At 44.4% G+C, this 17,616-nt stretch overlaps 1 protein-coding gene and 1 long non-coding RNA gene across 2 annotated transcripts in view; one reads left to right on the top strand and one right to left on the bottom strand.

The window, feature by feature from the left end:
• The window catches only part of OVOL2 (ovo like zinc finger 2), a 29,779-nt gene extending 20,036 nt beyond the window's left edge, over positions 1-9,743 (bottom strand). Inside the window, exons 1-3 of the mRNA XM_079125558.1 lie at positions 9,477-9,743; positions 7,963-9,229; positions 7,055-7,278 (exon numbers count right to left, since the gene is read on the bottom strand). Of these exons, the coding sequence (XP_078981684.1) occupies positions 7,055-7,278; positions 7,963-8,062 (324 nt within the window). The 5' untranslated portion in view covers positions 8,063-9,229; positions 9,477-9,743. The remainder of the gene's footprint in view (positions 1-7,054; positions 7,279-7,962; positions 9,230-9,476) is intronic.
• Positions 7,285-15,490, top strand: LOC306652913. Its single transcript, XR_013761580.1, has 3 exons — positions 7,285-7,666; positions 9,739-9,954; positions 15,339-15,490. It is a non-coding gene; the product is annotated as an uncharacterized lncRNA (long non-coding RNA).
• The last annotated feature ends 2,126 nt before the right edge of the window (positions 15,491-17,616 follow it).

Here is a 17,616-nt window from a genome sequence, read left to right as displayed (position 1 = left end):
TGAAACATATAACCTGTCTATGATCAACTGGTCTGTAAGGTGCCCAAAACTGAGATTTTGAAAGTGATCTATTGTCTACAAACTTGCATTATACTCTCCTCAGTACAGGTCAGGGCAGGACAGGTCCATGATCTGGGCTTGATGTGGGGGAGGGGGAGAAGAAATGAACCTCATAGATCATCTTGTATCATGGTGAGGAACAGCTTCAGATTCCTTAACATCAGACTCAATAAAGGCTGAAGTGTCAAAGCTACATGTTGACAGTGGCTATCATATCAGATGGAGTAGAGGTCCCACAATACACCAACATGCTAACATAAAGATTCTTGGGTTGGGCTCTGCCACTAATGACTGAGAAATTCAATGAAAACATGGAATAGAATTTTCCTATCACCTCAGAAAATTCTACCCCAAAATAGAAACTTACAGTCTGTGATAGGGCTTTGGTACTAAAAATCACAAATAACTCAATGAAAACTTTCTGGGCTTGTCCTGTCTTACTGCAAAAGTAAGGAGTCTGGGCCACATTAAGTTTCCAAGTTTCCAGAAGTGGACCCTATGGTTGGACAATCTCACTATCTATTCCAACTTCTTTTGTTGGGCCTTCTTGTACTATAGAGGGGAGAGAGCTGCAAACTACATTTCCCAGACTCCCTGGTAGCTAGAGTTTAAGAGGAGACTTGAGTTCTACCAATTACACACACTTATTAGGAGATTTGATTTCAACCCTGAGTTAACTGGGCTTCTGCCCAATTGTAGGCAGGAGACAGTTGGCTTATACTCTTCATTAGCAGAAGAATCATGCCTAGCTCCATGGGTGACTCAGTTTCTACAGAGGGGCTCTCAGAATCATTCCGGAGACCCCAGTTTGGTTCATTTAGTACCATATAACTACTCATCCTTTATTTTAATTAGCTGTTGTGGATTCTGTTATCTGTAATTAAACTCACACCATCCCTTCCAACAATAAAAATCCACTCCACTTTTATGCAGATTTAAAACCGGTTTGAGGGGCTGGGAGTGTAGCTCAGTGGTAAGTGTGCCTTGAATGTGCAAGAACTGGGATTTCATTCTCAGTACAGCAAAGTAAATAAATAAATAACCTAAATTACTTATTTATTTAAAAACTAAGTAAATGAGTAAATAAATTAACCTTGATAATTCATTCTCAGCATTTTTCCGGATCCCCCTTTTCCTCTTCTTTCCTGTGTTTTCCTTCAATGCTGTCACCCATGTCTAGGGGACTATGGTCTTCCCTGCCTACATTCCTGTTCTGCATTGATTTGATTTGTATCCTCCTATGAGTCAGGCACTACTGCCAGGTGCTGAGAAAATGAGCACAGTGGTGTTCCCTGGCTTTGATGAGAACACTTTAAGGAGTCCAGTCAGAGATCTGTACATCTATAATTCCAGCTACTTGGGAGGCTGAGGCAGGAAGATCACAAGTTCAGTCAGCCTCAGCAACTTAGACTCTACCTCAACATTTTTGAAAAAGAACTGGGAATGCAGAGGTAGAGCACTTTCAAGAGATAGAGCACGCAAGGCCCTGGGTTGAATTCCCAGTACTGTAAAAAAAAAAAAAAAAAAGTCTGGTTAGTCAAATATACAACCAGAAAGACAATCAGCAAGTTTCACTGGAGAGAGAGAGGAAGGGTATTCAATTCTGTCTTTGGGTGACAGGTAACAACAGGCAAAGAGTTTAGAGACAGAACTTATGTTCCCTTCTAATATCAAATGGTTTTAAAAACAACTTAAAACCATGCTTCACAACAATGCTTAGAAATAAGTAGTTGGCCATCACTGGAGAATTTTGGTTAACCAATGGATTATCTTCATTCATAAATAACAGAAAGGAATCACACATTCTTCTCCCTTTCCTGGATGAACTGTCCCAATAAGAAACCCAATAGTAGGTGGGGGAAGTCTCTCTGTAAATATATGGTCTAGGATTGTAGCTTAGTGAGAGAGTGCTTGCCTAGCATATGTGAGGCACTGGGTGTGATCCTCAGCACCACATAAAAATAAATAAGTAAAACAAAGGTATAAAAATAAATAAATAAATAAATTGGTCAGGAGGCTGAAGATGTGCTCAGTGGTAGAGCATATGTTTAGCATCACAAGACTCTGGGTTCAATCCCAAAAATCAAAAAAAAAAAAAAAAAAAAAAAAAAGGAGGAGAAGAAAGAAATATGTAAGCTCATAAATGAAGAAATGAAGAACAGAATAGGAATATCACTGTCTTTTCTGATAATCCAAAATATTTAGGCACTGAGCATAACAACATAACAGCTGCTAACAAATATTCAGTGCTGCTTGAAGGAAATATACAACCCCACAGCGACATATTCTAGCCAAAATAAAATAAATCTGATCAAGCATGTAGAACAGTACTACCTAATGCAACTTTCTAATGGTGATCAAAAGATTCTATTCTGTACTATTCAATATGGGAACCACTAGAAAAGCAGCTAGTGTGGCCAAAGAGCTTAATTTTTAATCTTACTTAACTAAAAAGCCACATGTGACAAGGGCTATCACACTGGACAGTACAGCTGCGGCGCCAAATACCCATTTAGAGAAAACATAGAGGACTGAGGAATGTTAAAACCCCATGGTGATGCATTCAGCAAAATCCAGACTGTTGGGAACTCTACAAAACAATAACCCATTTCTTCAACAATTAACTTGTAAGGACATAAGAAAGAAAAGGAGGGAAAAATGCATCAATTAAAAGAGACTGAAAAACGTGTCAATCAATTACAATGTGTAGACATCACTGTGGACCTGATTAAGCAAACTGGGGAGGCGGCGGGGCGGGGGGGGGGGGGGAGTGAGAATTTACGAGACATTTAACAATAGTTCTGTGGGTGTGATCACGTATTTACCTATTAGAGGTACATTCTGAACTATTTATACTTGAAATACAGTCATGCATTGCTTAATGACAGGGACACATTCTCAGAAATGCCTTGTTAGGCAATTTCATCATTGCATGGGCATCATAGTGTGCACACCTACACAGACTAAGGTGGCTAAGAAGTCACCAGGCATTACAATCTCAGGAGAACTCGGCTGTATATGTATGTGGTCTGTTGTTAACCAGTGCATGACTGTACAGTGACGTCTGAGATTTACTTCAAAGTCATATGTGTGGAAGGATGAAGGAAGGTGTGGATGGGCAGGACTGGTCATGGGCAATGGTTGTTGGGGATAGTTGACAGATACATACCATTCTACCTTTGAAATTCTCCAAAATTAAAAGTGATGGGGAGAAAAAGAGTACTCCATGTTCATTCATATGTCATGACTGGAGGAGTCATACTAGAGAGATAGGTAAAAGGCTAAGAATACTTTTAAAGGCATCTGAACTCAATTGTTTTGTTTTTGGTACTGGAATTGAACCTAAGGCGCCATACCACTGAGCTACATCTCTAGCCCTTCTAAATATTTATTTTGAGACAGGATCTTGCAAAGTTGCTTAAAGCCTCACTAAGTTACTGAGGCTGGCCTTGAACTTCCCATCCTCCTGCCTCAGTCTCTTATGTCACTGGGTTTACAGGCATGCACCACTGTGTCCACTAAACTCAATTTCTTTTACCTATGGTCTCAAGAGGCCAAAGGAGGAGAGAAAAGTGCAGGATGGATAGGAGAACAACTTCATCTACTAGTCTATATATGTACTTGGGTTTTCTAGCCACTCTGGGGAATAAATAATATCAGTCAACTGAATTAATTCCAAACTTTGTTTCTGATAAGACTCTGGACAGAGGTAATCAGTATTTTCTGGGTTTCTCTACCTCGCAGCTGGAGATCTACAAATGGGTCTATCACAAAAGGAATCAGAGACCTGGCACGAACACTCTCCTGGATATACATATCTCCCCATCCCAATCTGTTTTGTAAAATTACAGAATCCTCAGTATTAAAAAGAATTTCACAACTTGCCCTGAGGTCCATAGTCAAAAAGGCTGCTGAGATGGACCACATTTCTTAACCTGCTTTCAGGACTCCTTTCCTGATTTACTCACCACATAAATGGGTTGGCAAATCCCAGGTCCCTACTTCAGGCAACACGTTAGACATTAACAGAACTTGCTCTATGTCACTTTCAGCCAACTCCCCGTTAGGCAGTTTATGCATGCACAAAAGTGCTAAACATTTTGCATCCATTATCTAATTATTCAACCAACACCATGCTTCCCAGGCCAGTTATATTATTTTCCCATTTTATACATCAGGGAAAGAGGCTTTGTGTCTATGACAACAGGTGGTAAGATTTGGTTTTCCTTCTCAAAACCCTTCCAGAGCTTCTTTTCCAGGAACATCCATGCTTCTTGGCTTGGGCCCCTGGATTATCTCACTCTGTCCTTAACTCCATTTCCAACTTCACACCTCCAACTCTCCCTGACCCCAGCAGGTGTGTTTCCTATCCTTTAGTCATTAGAGCTCCTTATTCTTTTCCTTATTCTAGCTGTAGGGGTCAGTCCACATCACCCTAAGGCCTGCTCTGCCAGCAACTTCCACAGCCTTCAAATCCACATCAAGAAAACTTCCCTATTCAGAAGTGATCACATCTTTGCCTGTGCATCTGGTTGGACACTCATTCTCCCTTAATAGTTAATAGTATGTTTGCTTCCCCACCAACCTAAATAATATCTATATTTACTGGGCACATACCATGTTGTACCTTTAATTTATTTATTCTCACAATTCTTATCATTGTTAGCCCCCATTTTACAGATAAGGAAACTGAGGCCCAGTTGGATGACCAGCGTGCTTAAGGTCACACAGCTAAGAACTGATAAAGCCAGAGTTTAAATGCTTAAACATGACTGCAAGTGGATTCTAAAAGGAACATCCAGATGGGAGCATTTTTAGCTCTCATTGCCTTACATACTGCAGGTACTTTATACATAAAGTAGGTTGGTTTGTTGCCTCTCTGTGCAGGACAATGGCTCAAGATTTGCCCTTCCTCTGATCATTACAGCCCACGACCCAGTGAGCATTAAAGCATGCCATCAGGCTGGAGACCCAAGCTCAGTGGTAGAGCTCATGACCAGCATGAGACCCTGGTTGCATCCCCAATACCTCTGCCTCAAATAGCAATGCGTCATGAATGGTCCTCATCCTTGAGCGACTTTTCTTCTCTTCCATTTAAGAAACTAATTCTTAGAGAAACTCCTTGAGTTCAGCATGTCTTGCAAAGAACTTTAGAATTGCACAATGTGCTAAATTGTGAACAATTTGATCAGTCATTTGAAAACCGCCAATACCATGACCAATAATTCGAAAGGATCAAAGAATACTAAGATTTCTCCCTTTGAATAAGAGGCAGAAAGAAGGAACCTGAATGCTATCAGTATGTAAAAACTCTCTGGAAAAGCATAAAGAGAAGGATTCTTTTTAATGGTACAGGAGCAAACTACAGTACCAACACCCTCCCCCATCCCAAGCACACAGTTGACTGATCTGGGAAATGATTGATTAATTTATTCCCTTAATCCAGGGTTCTAATGGCCGCATTTGCTTGGGGCAGGAAAGAGAGCCCTCAAAGGTTGAATAAAGGACTAGATCGCTCTCACCTGCCACTTTCTCTCCAGGGGATTCTGGGCAATGTGCGATGGGGGAACAGAGGGGCAAATTGGCTACAGTTCCTCCAAAAACAACGGTTGTGATTGTCCTTCCAGCTTGGTGATAAATATGCAAGTGGGACACTTTGTAGAATTTCCCGAAGGGCAGAGCTACCAGCCTCAGGCAAACCGTTCCCTCCCACTTAACCCCACCTGGCCCAGAACCGCCTCAGGCCAGCTGACTTTGAACCTCAGCAACACTCTTTACAGCTAAGTAGCGGGCGCAGTTGACAATATCCTTTAAAGAGGTCTTTTCTCCGGATTCTAGCTCAAGCCTCAAACCACAATTCATAACCAAATTCAACCCCGCCCACCCCTGAGTCAAGCCCCGGGAGCCAGGAATGTGCATAGGGAGAGGAACCGCCTCTCCCAGGAAAGTAACGGCTGCTCTCACAACCCCCAGCTAATGCCTGTATTCTCTTTCCCCACCCCAGTCTCCCCCAACCCCCTCTCCAGCCTGGGTGGCAGGACCGCCCTGGAGTGCTCTAGAGTTATAGCCTACTTTGCAGTGGCACTGCAACCCACCAGGCTAGGAACCCGAGTCAGATGATTCATAAAACACCACCCCTAGTTCTAGCTGTCCGTGAATCCTTAGAACGGGATTCCTTAATCCTGCGGGGTAGCGGATCCTTGGAGCAAGCGATCATGGAACTTCTACCCAAGAAAGCGCACATGGGCACCCAAATAATATGTTGCCTACAATTCTAAAATTCTTGACGGAGCGCCGAAGCACGGCAATAAGAGGGAAACTGACACTCCAATCCACTGGGTTAAAGGCGCTAATGAAATTCTCAAGTGAACCCTTTAATCCATCAACTTAATTCACGAAGATTTGAGAAACAACAAATCAAAGTGCCCAGTACAGGCCTCCCGTCTAACAAACACTCCATAATTAGTACTAGGAATAACTGGTTGCGAGAGGCCCACCGTGTGCTAAGTTGCCTCTACAGTCTCAAAACACAAAACACAAAGAAAGGATGTGAAACTCTAAATCACGTGGCGCAGGATGTTGCACCCCAGAGGGTGGAATTTCTGAAAGACGGCGTGCTTTTTTGTGGACCCCGGAATCCCCAAACCTGGTTGTGAGTCAGGCTTTGTGCGCAGAATGGGCTGCTAAAGGGAGGGAGCGGTCCTTGATCCTTCTTGACAGTTCCAGAGGCCACTATCGGCGTCAGGCCGGGGCCACCCTGGAGGATTGAGTCCGCTTTGGAAGCGGGTCGACTGGGCGAAGCGGCACCGGCGAGAGGACGCGCGGAGAAGCCCTGGCCGCCGCCCAGAGGCAGGTGCAGGAGCGGCGTGGCGGGCCAGCTTGGGGCGCGGGTGCTGGGGTGCGCAGGCGGGCGCGGCAGGGAGGGGCGCCGGCCCCGGGAGCCCGACGCCAGGGCGTGGTGCAGGTGGCGGCGGGGGCAGAGTCGACACCGTACCTTGATTTTTGACCTGGCAACCGGGCGCTGCTTTGCTGCCAGGTGTCCATCTGGGTCCTCGGCGTCGCGGGGCTCGGGGGTTTCGCGCTCCAGGGCGCGCGGGGACAAGCTGCTCTCGGCGCCTCCAGGCTCCCCAGCGCTGCTGCTGCTGCGGCCACCGCTGCTGCTGCCGCCGTCGCTGCGGCAGTCCTCGGGGGGGTCGTGCAGCAAACAGCCCAGGCCCACTGCAGAGGGAGGGAGGGGCCGCGCCCCGACAGACACACACACACGCGGCGTCAGGCACCGGCGCCCGCAGCAGTTTGACCTGCGGGCGGCGCCGCCGCCACCGCCCTACCACCGCCCCGCCCTGGATCTGGGCACCAGGCCAAGTGGGCAATGTCGCCGGGGTAAGCGAGTAAACCCCCGGCTCGGACCCTCGAGCTAGCTTGGGATGCTGGGGGTTATATCCTTAGCCCCAAACCCGGTGCCTACGAGGAACTGAGGGCCATGCGCCCGCGGAGGACCCCGCGTGCCAAGTTTCTTCTGGTTTCTCTGACCGCTTCCAACCTAGCTTTAAAGGGGTTGGCGGACCTTCATGCATCCCCCACCCCACACGAGGACTTGAGATTGAAGGTATCCCTTTTTGGCTTTCAACCTCCTTCCTGGGCCACCTCCGCCCGCGCTGCAGCCAACGGTCCTGCCGCCGGGCAATTAGAGGCTCCCACTAGGGGGAAGGGAGCGCAGGGTGTCCCAGGCTTCCCAGCCTCACTCCCCTCTTTCTTCCGCCTGGAAGACCCCAGCGTCCCACGCCCGAAACTGGGAGATGAGGTGGGGAGTCCAGCCCCGACTCATTAGTAGAGAGAACCCGTCCAACCCTTCCCCCACCCGGAGAGCCCCGCGCCCAGGCCAGGCCCCCGCGCGGCGCTCACCTGGGATGTAAGTGTCTGCCCTTTTTTCATCCGGGAGCTCATCCCAGCTGCGGACCGTGACTCCCGGGCTCCTCCTCTTCACCAGGAAGACTTTGGGCATGGTGGGGTCCCTTTTCCAGGCTGCGGCCCCCTCCTCCCGACTGCTTCCCGCTAGGGGCTGAGGTGGCGGCTGGGTCCCCAGCTCCCGGCGGCCAGAGCCCACCTTCCCGCCTCGCCTGCCCTCTTCCTCCACCCCCCGCCGCGGCGTTGCCCGGGCCTCTCCCCCGCACTCCCGGAGACTCCCAGCCTCTGGGCTTGGCGACACCTATGCCTTAAATCGCGGGTGAGACCACGCCGGGGAAAAAGTTTCATAAGGTAGAATAGAAAAGGCACCAGGAAACTTGGGAGTGAGCATGCGCCCTGCAACATAACGGTGTCAACAAGCTCGCTACCTGTCCGACCGGTTCCGGCGGCCGGGGCTGCTTGTTCCAGCCCTTCCTTAGGCATGAATGTTTGCAAAAGAATTTAACGTCTAATTCTTCCCCCCTCCTCTTTTTTAAAAAAGAAGAACATTTTTTATTCAACCCCCTACCCCCTTCTCCCATCACGTGCATCTCAGAAGGAACTCGTAGAGGTAAACCGCAGGTCTGCTTCCTGGGAGGACACCCCTCCCCCGACTCAGAGCCTCCCGGGAGTTGGCCCCCAGCCTCCCGAGTGGATTTGTCTCAGACAAGCAAGCCAGAAAATAGCTCGATTCTCTAGACCTTGTGCATCGCTCCTGAGACTTGCTGAAATTTTGGTGGTCGGAAGTGGGAGCCAGTCGAGAGACTTCTCGGGACTCTAACCTGGTAAAGGGGGGACGTGAGGGTTTAAGCTCCTCATTGTCTACAACAGTAGCTACAGTAATAATAAAAATTTGAAGCAGCTTTAGAACATATTATTTTACTAATTTGTATCACACAATCTAAGACAAACAAGGTTTGCGTCTTCAAAGTAGCGTCCACCTCAAGACCTTCCATTCCAAGAGCCCCTTCACCCCTAATAAATACAAGACAGAAACAAAAGCCAAGTGCAGGTTATGCAAACGCAACTTCAAAGCTAGTCTCCAATCCTTGGCTACTCCATTATTGCCTCCCCTTACCACCTGATCCCCAAATTCTGCGACTTGAAAATGCGTTTCTGGACGTCAATAACTGAAGGCAGTTACACCCTATTTCTCCTCCTCTACCGGGGAGGTGGCTGGAAAGTTTTTTTAATTTTTATTTTGATCTTTCTGTCTACTTTATTCCTGGAAGAGGGAGGAAAAGAAAGAAGGGGTGTTAGTAAAAGATGCTAAGTTTCTAAGGGCGGCGTGCTCATCTTGGGGGCCGCGCTGCCCCTCCCACGGCCCTGTTCCGGTACGCCCAAAGCAACCTGCTCTGCAGGATCGCTGTAGGCGCCCCTCTCTATGGGGTACCAGCTGCTGGTGGTTGTGTTGGGGAGCATCTGGGCAGAGGTGTCCAAGCGTCCGCAGCTCACCCAGACGCGGGCCTCACCTGTCTGTAACCCGACCCGCTGAGCGCCCAGCCCATGGGGCGGGGGAATCAACACAGCGGTTTTCCCGGTCTTCTTCCGCCTTGGAATGGCCTTTGGGGACACCGCAGCCTGGTAACGGATTTCTCGGTTTGGCTGGCGTATTTTCAAGGCGCACGGAGAGGGGGCGCAGCTTTGCCGGGGTTGTGGAGGGGACAGGCGCACCAGGGCTCTGGACCTGCCTTCAAGTATTCGCCCTGTCTGAACTCAACTCTGAACTCACAGATTTTCTCCGAGAAAAACCATCTCAGAATGAAAGGGACTTTGATCCTTGTGAGCCGGAGGAGGAGGAGGAAGACATTTCTACAGCGGCACAAGAAAGGAGGTTTCTTTCTTGGCTACAAGCTGATGGCGCAGCTTCTGGGAGACTCTGCAGATGTATTTTTATCTGCTAACGAACTGGAGATTTGCTAGAAAGAAGGCGCTGGGTTGAATGAAAGAGTAAGAAAAAGGGTCGGGGGGGTAACTATGCAATCAGAATTATCCCTCATTGTCAAAATTTTTTTAAACTTCATTCAAAATTCCTGTATTAGAAAAGGGGCAATCAACCCCATTAGTAAAGCTTTAAAAACAAAATCTTTCAAATCAATGAAAAGATCACTTTAGCTATTTCTGTTTCTTGTAAAGACTATAGAAAAAATACATGTCAGAACAAAACCACTACTCTGTATAATAATTATGCGCCAATAAAAAACAAAAAATAACCTTTAAAAAAAGATTATAGAATAATGGGATATATGCCTAGAAACCTCAAAAAACACTACCAAGTTTAGGGATTTGTAAAAGAAGAATAAGGGATATAACAACATTTATTCTGTGGTTGTTGAATGTACACCTATTATAGGTGCTAAGTGTTTCTATGGGAGAAAGAAATTCTAATAGTGTTTTCTTTCTCTTTTTTTTTTTTTTCATGATCATAATTGGTAGGGGTGTACCAATGCTATTAACATATACAAAGAACCAGCTTTTTTGTCTTTGTTAACTTTATTGTAAGTTCAGTTTTCTAAATACTATAGGAAAATGGATAGAGTAACCTCAAAAATAGGATTGAATGAACCTGATTCTTAAAAAAAAAAAAAAAAAAAAAAACACCTTTGGCTTGAGTTTGGAGGAGAAAAGAGACATGGCAGGGTCCACACCCTACCATACTGGGGGTGAGTCCTGTACAGTATCCTTGCAATGTGTATCCAATTCCCTTGAATACTTCCAATTCACTGTGAAACAGCAATGTATTCTCTGTAGACATAGATGATAGTTTTTCTTTCTGCTTTGTGGAAAACTGATTCTCTGTGCTTCCACGTCACCTCTCATTTGGTTCTGGGGCTACTGAGACCATTCGTGTGTTCCTTCCTCCTCTTGATAGTTCAAGTCCATGGCAGAGAATCATCTGTGTTCTTACAGACTTATTTTATCCAGTATGTAGAGTCAAGTTGAAAATAGACAGGTATAAACCTGCTCAGTGGCATCCTTAGCATGCACAGTAATAAGAAGAGGTTAGGAAATTGGGGAATATTCCTAAAATGTTTTTTTTTCTTTTTAGTTTTTATTAAAGTATAGTATAGTACTTGGAAAATGGGTAAGTCAGAAATCTACAGCCTGAGATATATATATATCTCAAGTGCTCAAGAAAAAGACAAGACTGCCAATTCTCACCACTCCTTTCAACATCAGATCAACTTCCTTGCAGGTACCATAAGACAAAAAAGAAGAAATAAAGGTACAAGGATTCCAAAGGAAAAAGAAAAAAAAATATTATTTGTAGTTAGTATGATGGTCTACATAGAAACCACAAAAGAATTTGCAGGTGATTATTAGAATTAATAAAGAATTTAGCAAAGTCATTGTATAGAAAACCTGTGAGGTATGTTTCAATCACATTTCTAAATGTCAGCAATGATCAGGAAAATAAAAAGTCTAATGGGGGGAAAACTTTTCACAGGAAAAAAAAATACAAAGATCCTTGAAATACATTTTTAAAACTAGTGTCCAATTTTATGAATAAGCTTAAGAAACTTTTCATTAGAAGACATGAAAGAAGATATTAATCAATAGAAGGATTTACCATAATGAGGGATTGGATGATTTAGAGTCAAAAAAAGTCCAAATCCCAAAATCATCTATAGATTTAATATAAACCTTCAAAATACTTGAAAAAAAAAGTCTTTATTGCAGAACTGACCAACATGTCCAAAAATATCTGTGAAAGAAGAGTCAAAATATTCCTGAAGGATAAGGTGCATAGACTTGATCAATTTGATACCAGTAATAATTAAAATGGTGAGTTGGGGATGTTCCCAAGCCCCTCAGTAAGGATGCACCAGGATACAAAGAATGTGGGTTCTGAGTTTAGCTCAGCAGGAACCAGCCAAGAGTCCACCAGCCCAGTCCACCCCCAGTCAGGGATGTGCCACTTGGGGATCCCTGGCCTGAGGTTTACTCAGTCTGTATATACACTCAGTATTTTCCAAGATCTCACTCAGCGTCTCAACACTATCACAACACATTTGTGTCTGGAGAAGGGTGGGAAAGGAGGAGACTACCAACTCAGAGTCTTCCCTGAGGAAGACACCTGGTGTTTTCACCTGTTCTCTGGCATCAATTCCCTCATCATCCAGTAACTTCAGTCTCATTTTCTTGAGAAATTGCTCATTTTCCACTCAACCAGTGCAGTTCTAGACAGGCTGACTCCACCCCTCCTGCAGGAGGTGGGCATTTAACTCAGTTAATTAGAGCTTCTGTCAACTTGGCCACAATGATTGCTTCAAGGGCAGAATTGATACCCAAACAGAAGCAACTTTGGTTGAGACTCTCCTTGCCCTGACCTTGGGGAGAGGATATAAGCCTGGGGCAGCCATCTCTGCTGCCATCAGCTACCTGAGAATAATGACAAAAGGAAAGCAAAGCCAAGAGATGCAGTGAGACTGAGTCCGCAAGACAGTGCTATAGCCAGCTCTGCCAGAAGCAAAATCTATCCCTAAATAGTCAAATTCTTTTCTTTTCCCCTCTTCTCTCCCTCCTCCTCTTCTTCCTCCTCCTCTTCTTTCCTCTCTCTTTTTTTTTTTTTTTTCTCTCTCTGTCCAATTGCTATTCTGCTTTTTTGCTTGCTACCAAGTTTCAACTAAATACTTATTAAAGTGATACCTGCTCTCTTTGTCCCCACTGATGCTATGGAAAAGACAGTATCCTTTCACAATGAACTACAAGCTGGTTCTCCAAAGGCCACTGGAGCCTAATAACTCTAACTTGCTCTCGTGAGACAGAGGATATGGCTCTGTACATTAAGGAGATCTATTTATTTATTTATTTATTTATTTATTTATTTATATATTTATAGAGATATAAATAATTTTCCATCATTTGGGGGTACCTTGAAAATGCAAATGTAAATAGATGACTAGGGAGTTATTTGATTATCATTTATAAGAATTACAAGAATTACTGCTTTAATATGCTTAAGATGTTTAGGGTCTGTATGAATCCAGATCACAAACTCAGGTGTGTAAATAGTGTCATGTGATTTTATTTTAATTCAATTCCATAGTTTCATCCCATGTGGTAGACTTACAAAATAGCTGCCTTCTTTCCCCTCACTTCTAGATCTTATCCCCAGAGAGGGGCATGTAGGGAACCTCTCTCTCCCTGGTTTGAATAATCTCCTTTCTCTCCCTCCATGAACAAGTGTCTACATTTCTCTCCCCCACTTATGAATTTATCTTTCTTTAATTACTGCAACTGCAAGAGATGTGACTTCAAAACACCTTGAGTGCCCTCCCACCCCACTCCCACTCTCTTTTTTTGTGCCAGGGATTGAACCCAAGGGCACTTAATCACTGAGCCATATCTCCGGTCCTTTTTATTTTTTATTTTGAACAGGGTCTCATTAGCGAGCTTAGAGTCTCGCTAAATTGCTGAGGCTGGCCTCGAACTTGTGATCCTCCTGCCCCAGTCTCTTGGACTGCAGGCCTGTGCCAACACACCCAGCTTGTGTTAACATGGAAGTGCCAAATGAGCATGTTATTCTCTTGTTTATTTGCTTTTGATTCTTCTGATTAGATTCAGGAAACAGTCTTCTCTTGTTGCCTAGTAGACTTTTTTCCCCAGGTACAGATTGGACACAGAGGTGTTCTACTACTGAGTTCCATTCCCAGCCCTTTTATTATTTATTTATTTACTTATTGGTACTGGAGATTGAACCCAGGGACACTTTGCCATTGAGCTACAACCCGAGAGATTTTTATTATTTTATTTTGACACAGGGTCTTGCTAAGTTATCTAGGCTGGCCTCAAACTTGTAATCCTCCTGCCTTAGCCTTCAGAGTAGCTAGAATTACAGGTGTGTGTCACTGTGTCCAGCTCTAACTAGTCTTTAACTAACACTAACTAAATTCCATTTCAAGAGCAAACCAACCTCATATTTGGGTTCTCTGACAGGCAAGCTCTGGATATCTGGCTGAATTGAATAACGTTATTTTGTTGGTATACATCCATATATTTTCAGCTTTCCCTCTGTTTAGTAAGCAAGTGACATTTTTTGTCATTGTTTCATTATATTAGTTTTTTGTGGTACTGGGGATTGAAACCAGGGGCACTTTACCACTGAACCATATCCCCAGTCTGCCCTTCTTATTTTATTTTGAGACTAAGTAAATTGCCCACTCTCACTAAATTGCCCACACTGGGGTCTTGAACTTTTGATCCTCCTGCCTTAGCCTCCTGAGTAGCTGGAATTACAGGCATTTACCTCCATGCCCCAAAAATGATATTGTTCTTATGCAAACAATATTGGCTTCCTATTTCCAGTAGAAATATAACATTTCTTTCTTAACTACATCTATTTAATGATGAGTTGATGTATTAAGTATTAAGCAGGTTATATGTGTTATTCTAGGTTATCTAAGGAGTAGATGCCAAGAAGGGATTAAGCATACAAGAAATTTATTAAGGGGTAATGCCTAAATGAAATAGAGAAGGAGCTCAGAGAAGTTTAGGGACCTGTCAGACCAGGATTGATGGCTGCTCCGAGGTGCTAGGTGAGAGTGGAAGGGAAAAAGGGGAGATGGGCTGAAGTGTCTTGGACTTCTGGACAGTATTTTTGTGTGTGTGTGTGGGCGGGGGGGGGGGTCCCAGGAATTGAACTCAGGGGCATTAGACCACTGAGCCACATCGCAACCCTATTTTGTATTTTATTTAGAGACAGGATCTCACTGGGTTGCTTAGCACCTCACTTTTGCTGAGGCTGGCTTTGAACTCCCAATCCTCCTGCCTCAGCCTCCCACACAGATGGGATTATAGGTGTGCTGCACTGTCCCCGGTTTAAGGCACTACTTATTTTATGGTACTGGAGATTGAACCCAGGGGTGCTCTTCCACTGAGCTACAACCCCAACCCCTTTTTATTATATATTTTGAGACAGGATCTCACTAAGCTGCTGAGGGTCTCATTATATTGCTGAGGCTGGCCTGGAACTTGCAATCCTCCTGCCTCCACCTCCTGAGTGACTGGGATTACAGGTGTGCACCACTGCACCCAGCTGCTAGGAAACTATGAGGCAGGTTTAGCAAGGGCTCTGTGGAATTCTCAGCCAGCCACCCATCAAAGGAATACCCTGATGGGTTCACGTTGGTACTCTACTGCTATAGTTTGGATCTTGAATGCCTTCAAATCATCCATGTATTGAAGGCTTGGTCCTGGGACCATAGTGCCACAGGGAGGTGGTAGAACCTTTAGGAGGTGGGGCCAGTGGGAAGAAGCTAGATCACTAGAGATGTACCCTTTAAAGTGATATTGGGACCCTATCTCTTTCCTCTCTCTCTTTTACTTCCCAGCTGCCATGAAGTGAGAAGCTCCTCTACCCCACATTTCCACCATGATGTATTGTGCTGCCACAGGCCCAAAACAACAGGATCAAGTAACCAGGGGCTGAAACTTCTGGAATCATGGGCCAAAATATACCTTTCCTCCTTATAATAAAATTGATTTCTCAGGTATTTTGTCACAGTGATGGAAAGCTGACCAAAACACTTAAAAAGAGTTCAGCATAACAGGGGGGAACGGGGTAAGGGAAGAATGGAGGAATTTTGGACTGTGTAGAGGGAAATGCGGGGAGAGGAGGGGGCAGGGGGAAGGAAAGATGGTGGAATGAGACAAACACCATTACTCTATGTACTTGTATGATTACACGAATGGCGTGACTCCACATAGTATACAACCAGAGAAATGAAAAGTGATACCATAAATCAAAATGCATTCTCCTGTCATGTATAACTAAATAGAACAAACAATTTTTAAAAAGCTAAAACCAAAGCCACAATAAAATTGGCTTTCATATTTGAAAAAAAAAAAAATAGACTTCAGGCACTGGTTGGAGTAGCTGAGGGGAGTATGGCCTTGTCACCAGGACTACAACAGTGAGTGGACTTCAGAAAGCAGTGGCTGAACCCCCAGGTTCATCACATGCCCTGCAACCAAGCATATGAATGGCATAGTCTCAGAACTACCATATGATAAAATCCTGCCAGTAACATCAGAGAGAATGATTTGTGGGCAATGTTATGCTAAAAGAAGGTGGCCTTTTAAATGGAAGAGACTGAATTTCAAAGTCATCTCTTCTCCCTTCTTGCTCTGTCTTACATGGTAGGCCAAAAAATTCACTCTTCTCTGCCTCCCCAAAAGGTAACCAGGTATGGTGGTACATGCCTAGAATCCCAGCAACTTTGGAGGCAGAGGCAGAAGGACCACAAGTGTGAGGCCAGCCTCAGCAACTTAGTAGGACCCTATCTCAAAATAAAAAGGGCCTGGAGGCTGAGGCAGGAGGATGGCAAGTTCAAAGTCAGCTTCAGCAACTTAGTGATGCCCTGAGCAATTTAGCAAGAACCTGACTCAAAATAAAAAACAATAAAAGGCTTGGGGATGTGGTACTGTCGTTAAGTACCCCTGGGTTCAATCCCCAGTACCAAAATAAAATAAAATAAAATGGACAGGGAGTGTAGCTCAGTGGCAAAGCACCTACCTAGCATGTACAAAGTCCTGGGTTGGGTCCCCAACATTGGAAAGAAAGAAAAGAAAAGGAAAAGAAAAGAAAAAGTAAGATAAGATTGCAAAAGCCTGTTCAACACTGCTAAAATGCTGTTATTCTACTTGGGAACCTCTAGCTCAAGTCATTGTCAGAATACACTTCTTTGGCTTCATTTCTTCAGAAATATCTATTGTCTGTGAGCTGGAAGCATCTCCATTGCAAGCAATCTTATCTTTTCTCAGTTTTGTACATGCAGCAGTCTTGTATTCTTCAAGCTCATTCTCAATATTGCAAGTACTTGAATTATTACTTCCCAATTCTGTTTTGTTTGCAGAGGCATTTTGCTGCTTCTTATTTTCTCTCCCCTTCTCTCGATTGTTTTCCATCACAGTAGGGTTCACATATGGATCTTCGGTTTTCTCTATGTGACTCTCAATTTTGTCATCTGCAGCATTTTACTTTGTTATGGTACCTAAGTACCAATCCAATCCTTTTTGCAAAGTTTTCCCTTCAACTGAAGAGGGGTGCTACAGGCCATGGGAGTGCTGGGTGCCATTCGCTTTGATTCTGCTCCAGATCAGATCTGATCTTTTATAACCAGCAAGAGTAGGATCTTGTTCTGGGATCCTATGGTAGTAAGACGGCGCATAGCTGGAGAAGCTGGAGGAACTACAACCTCTTTTCTTCATGAAGATGCTTGAAATCTTCGCCCAGTTCTTTATTTTTTTATTTTTTAAAATATTTCTTGAAGTTGTCAAGGAATCTTTTAATGTATTTATATATGTGGTGCTGAGGATGCTGCACCGCATGCCGGGCAAGTGCTCTACCACTGAGCCACAACTCCAGCCCTTCAGCAAGTTCTTTAATTATTACATAGGTGGTGTCTCTTAGTGTGTAGGCTCTTTGCCTAAAAAGATGGTCCAGGGTCTCTGTTTGGATTGTATTTTAAAGCATTACTACAGATTAGGTCAATATCAAGGGAAAGCTTTTATAATAGAGGGTAGGATTTACTTCACAGCTGACCGACTTTGATACCTTCTTCTCTTATACTTCACTAAGTCTCCTCCTTTGTAATCTGGCAAGTTCTG

This window comes from Sciurus vulgaris, assembly GCF_902686455.1.
Source record: "Sciurus vulgaris genome assembly, chromosome: 2".
Taxonomy (NCBI): domain Eukaryota; kingdom Metazoa; phylum Chordata; class Mammalia; order Rodentia; family Sciuridae; genus Sciurus; species Sciurus vulgaris.
Note: the sequence above shows the minus strand (reverse complement) of the source record. Positions and strands in the feature narration are given on the sequence as shown.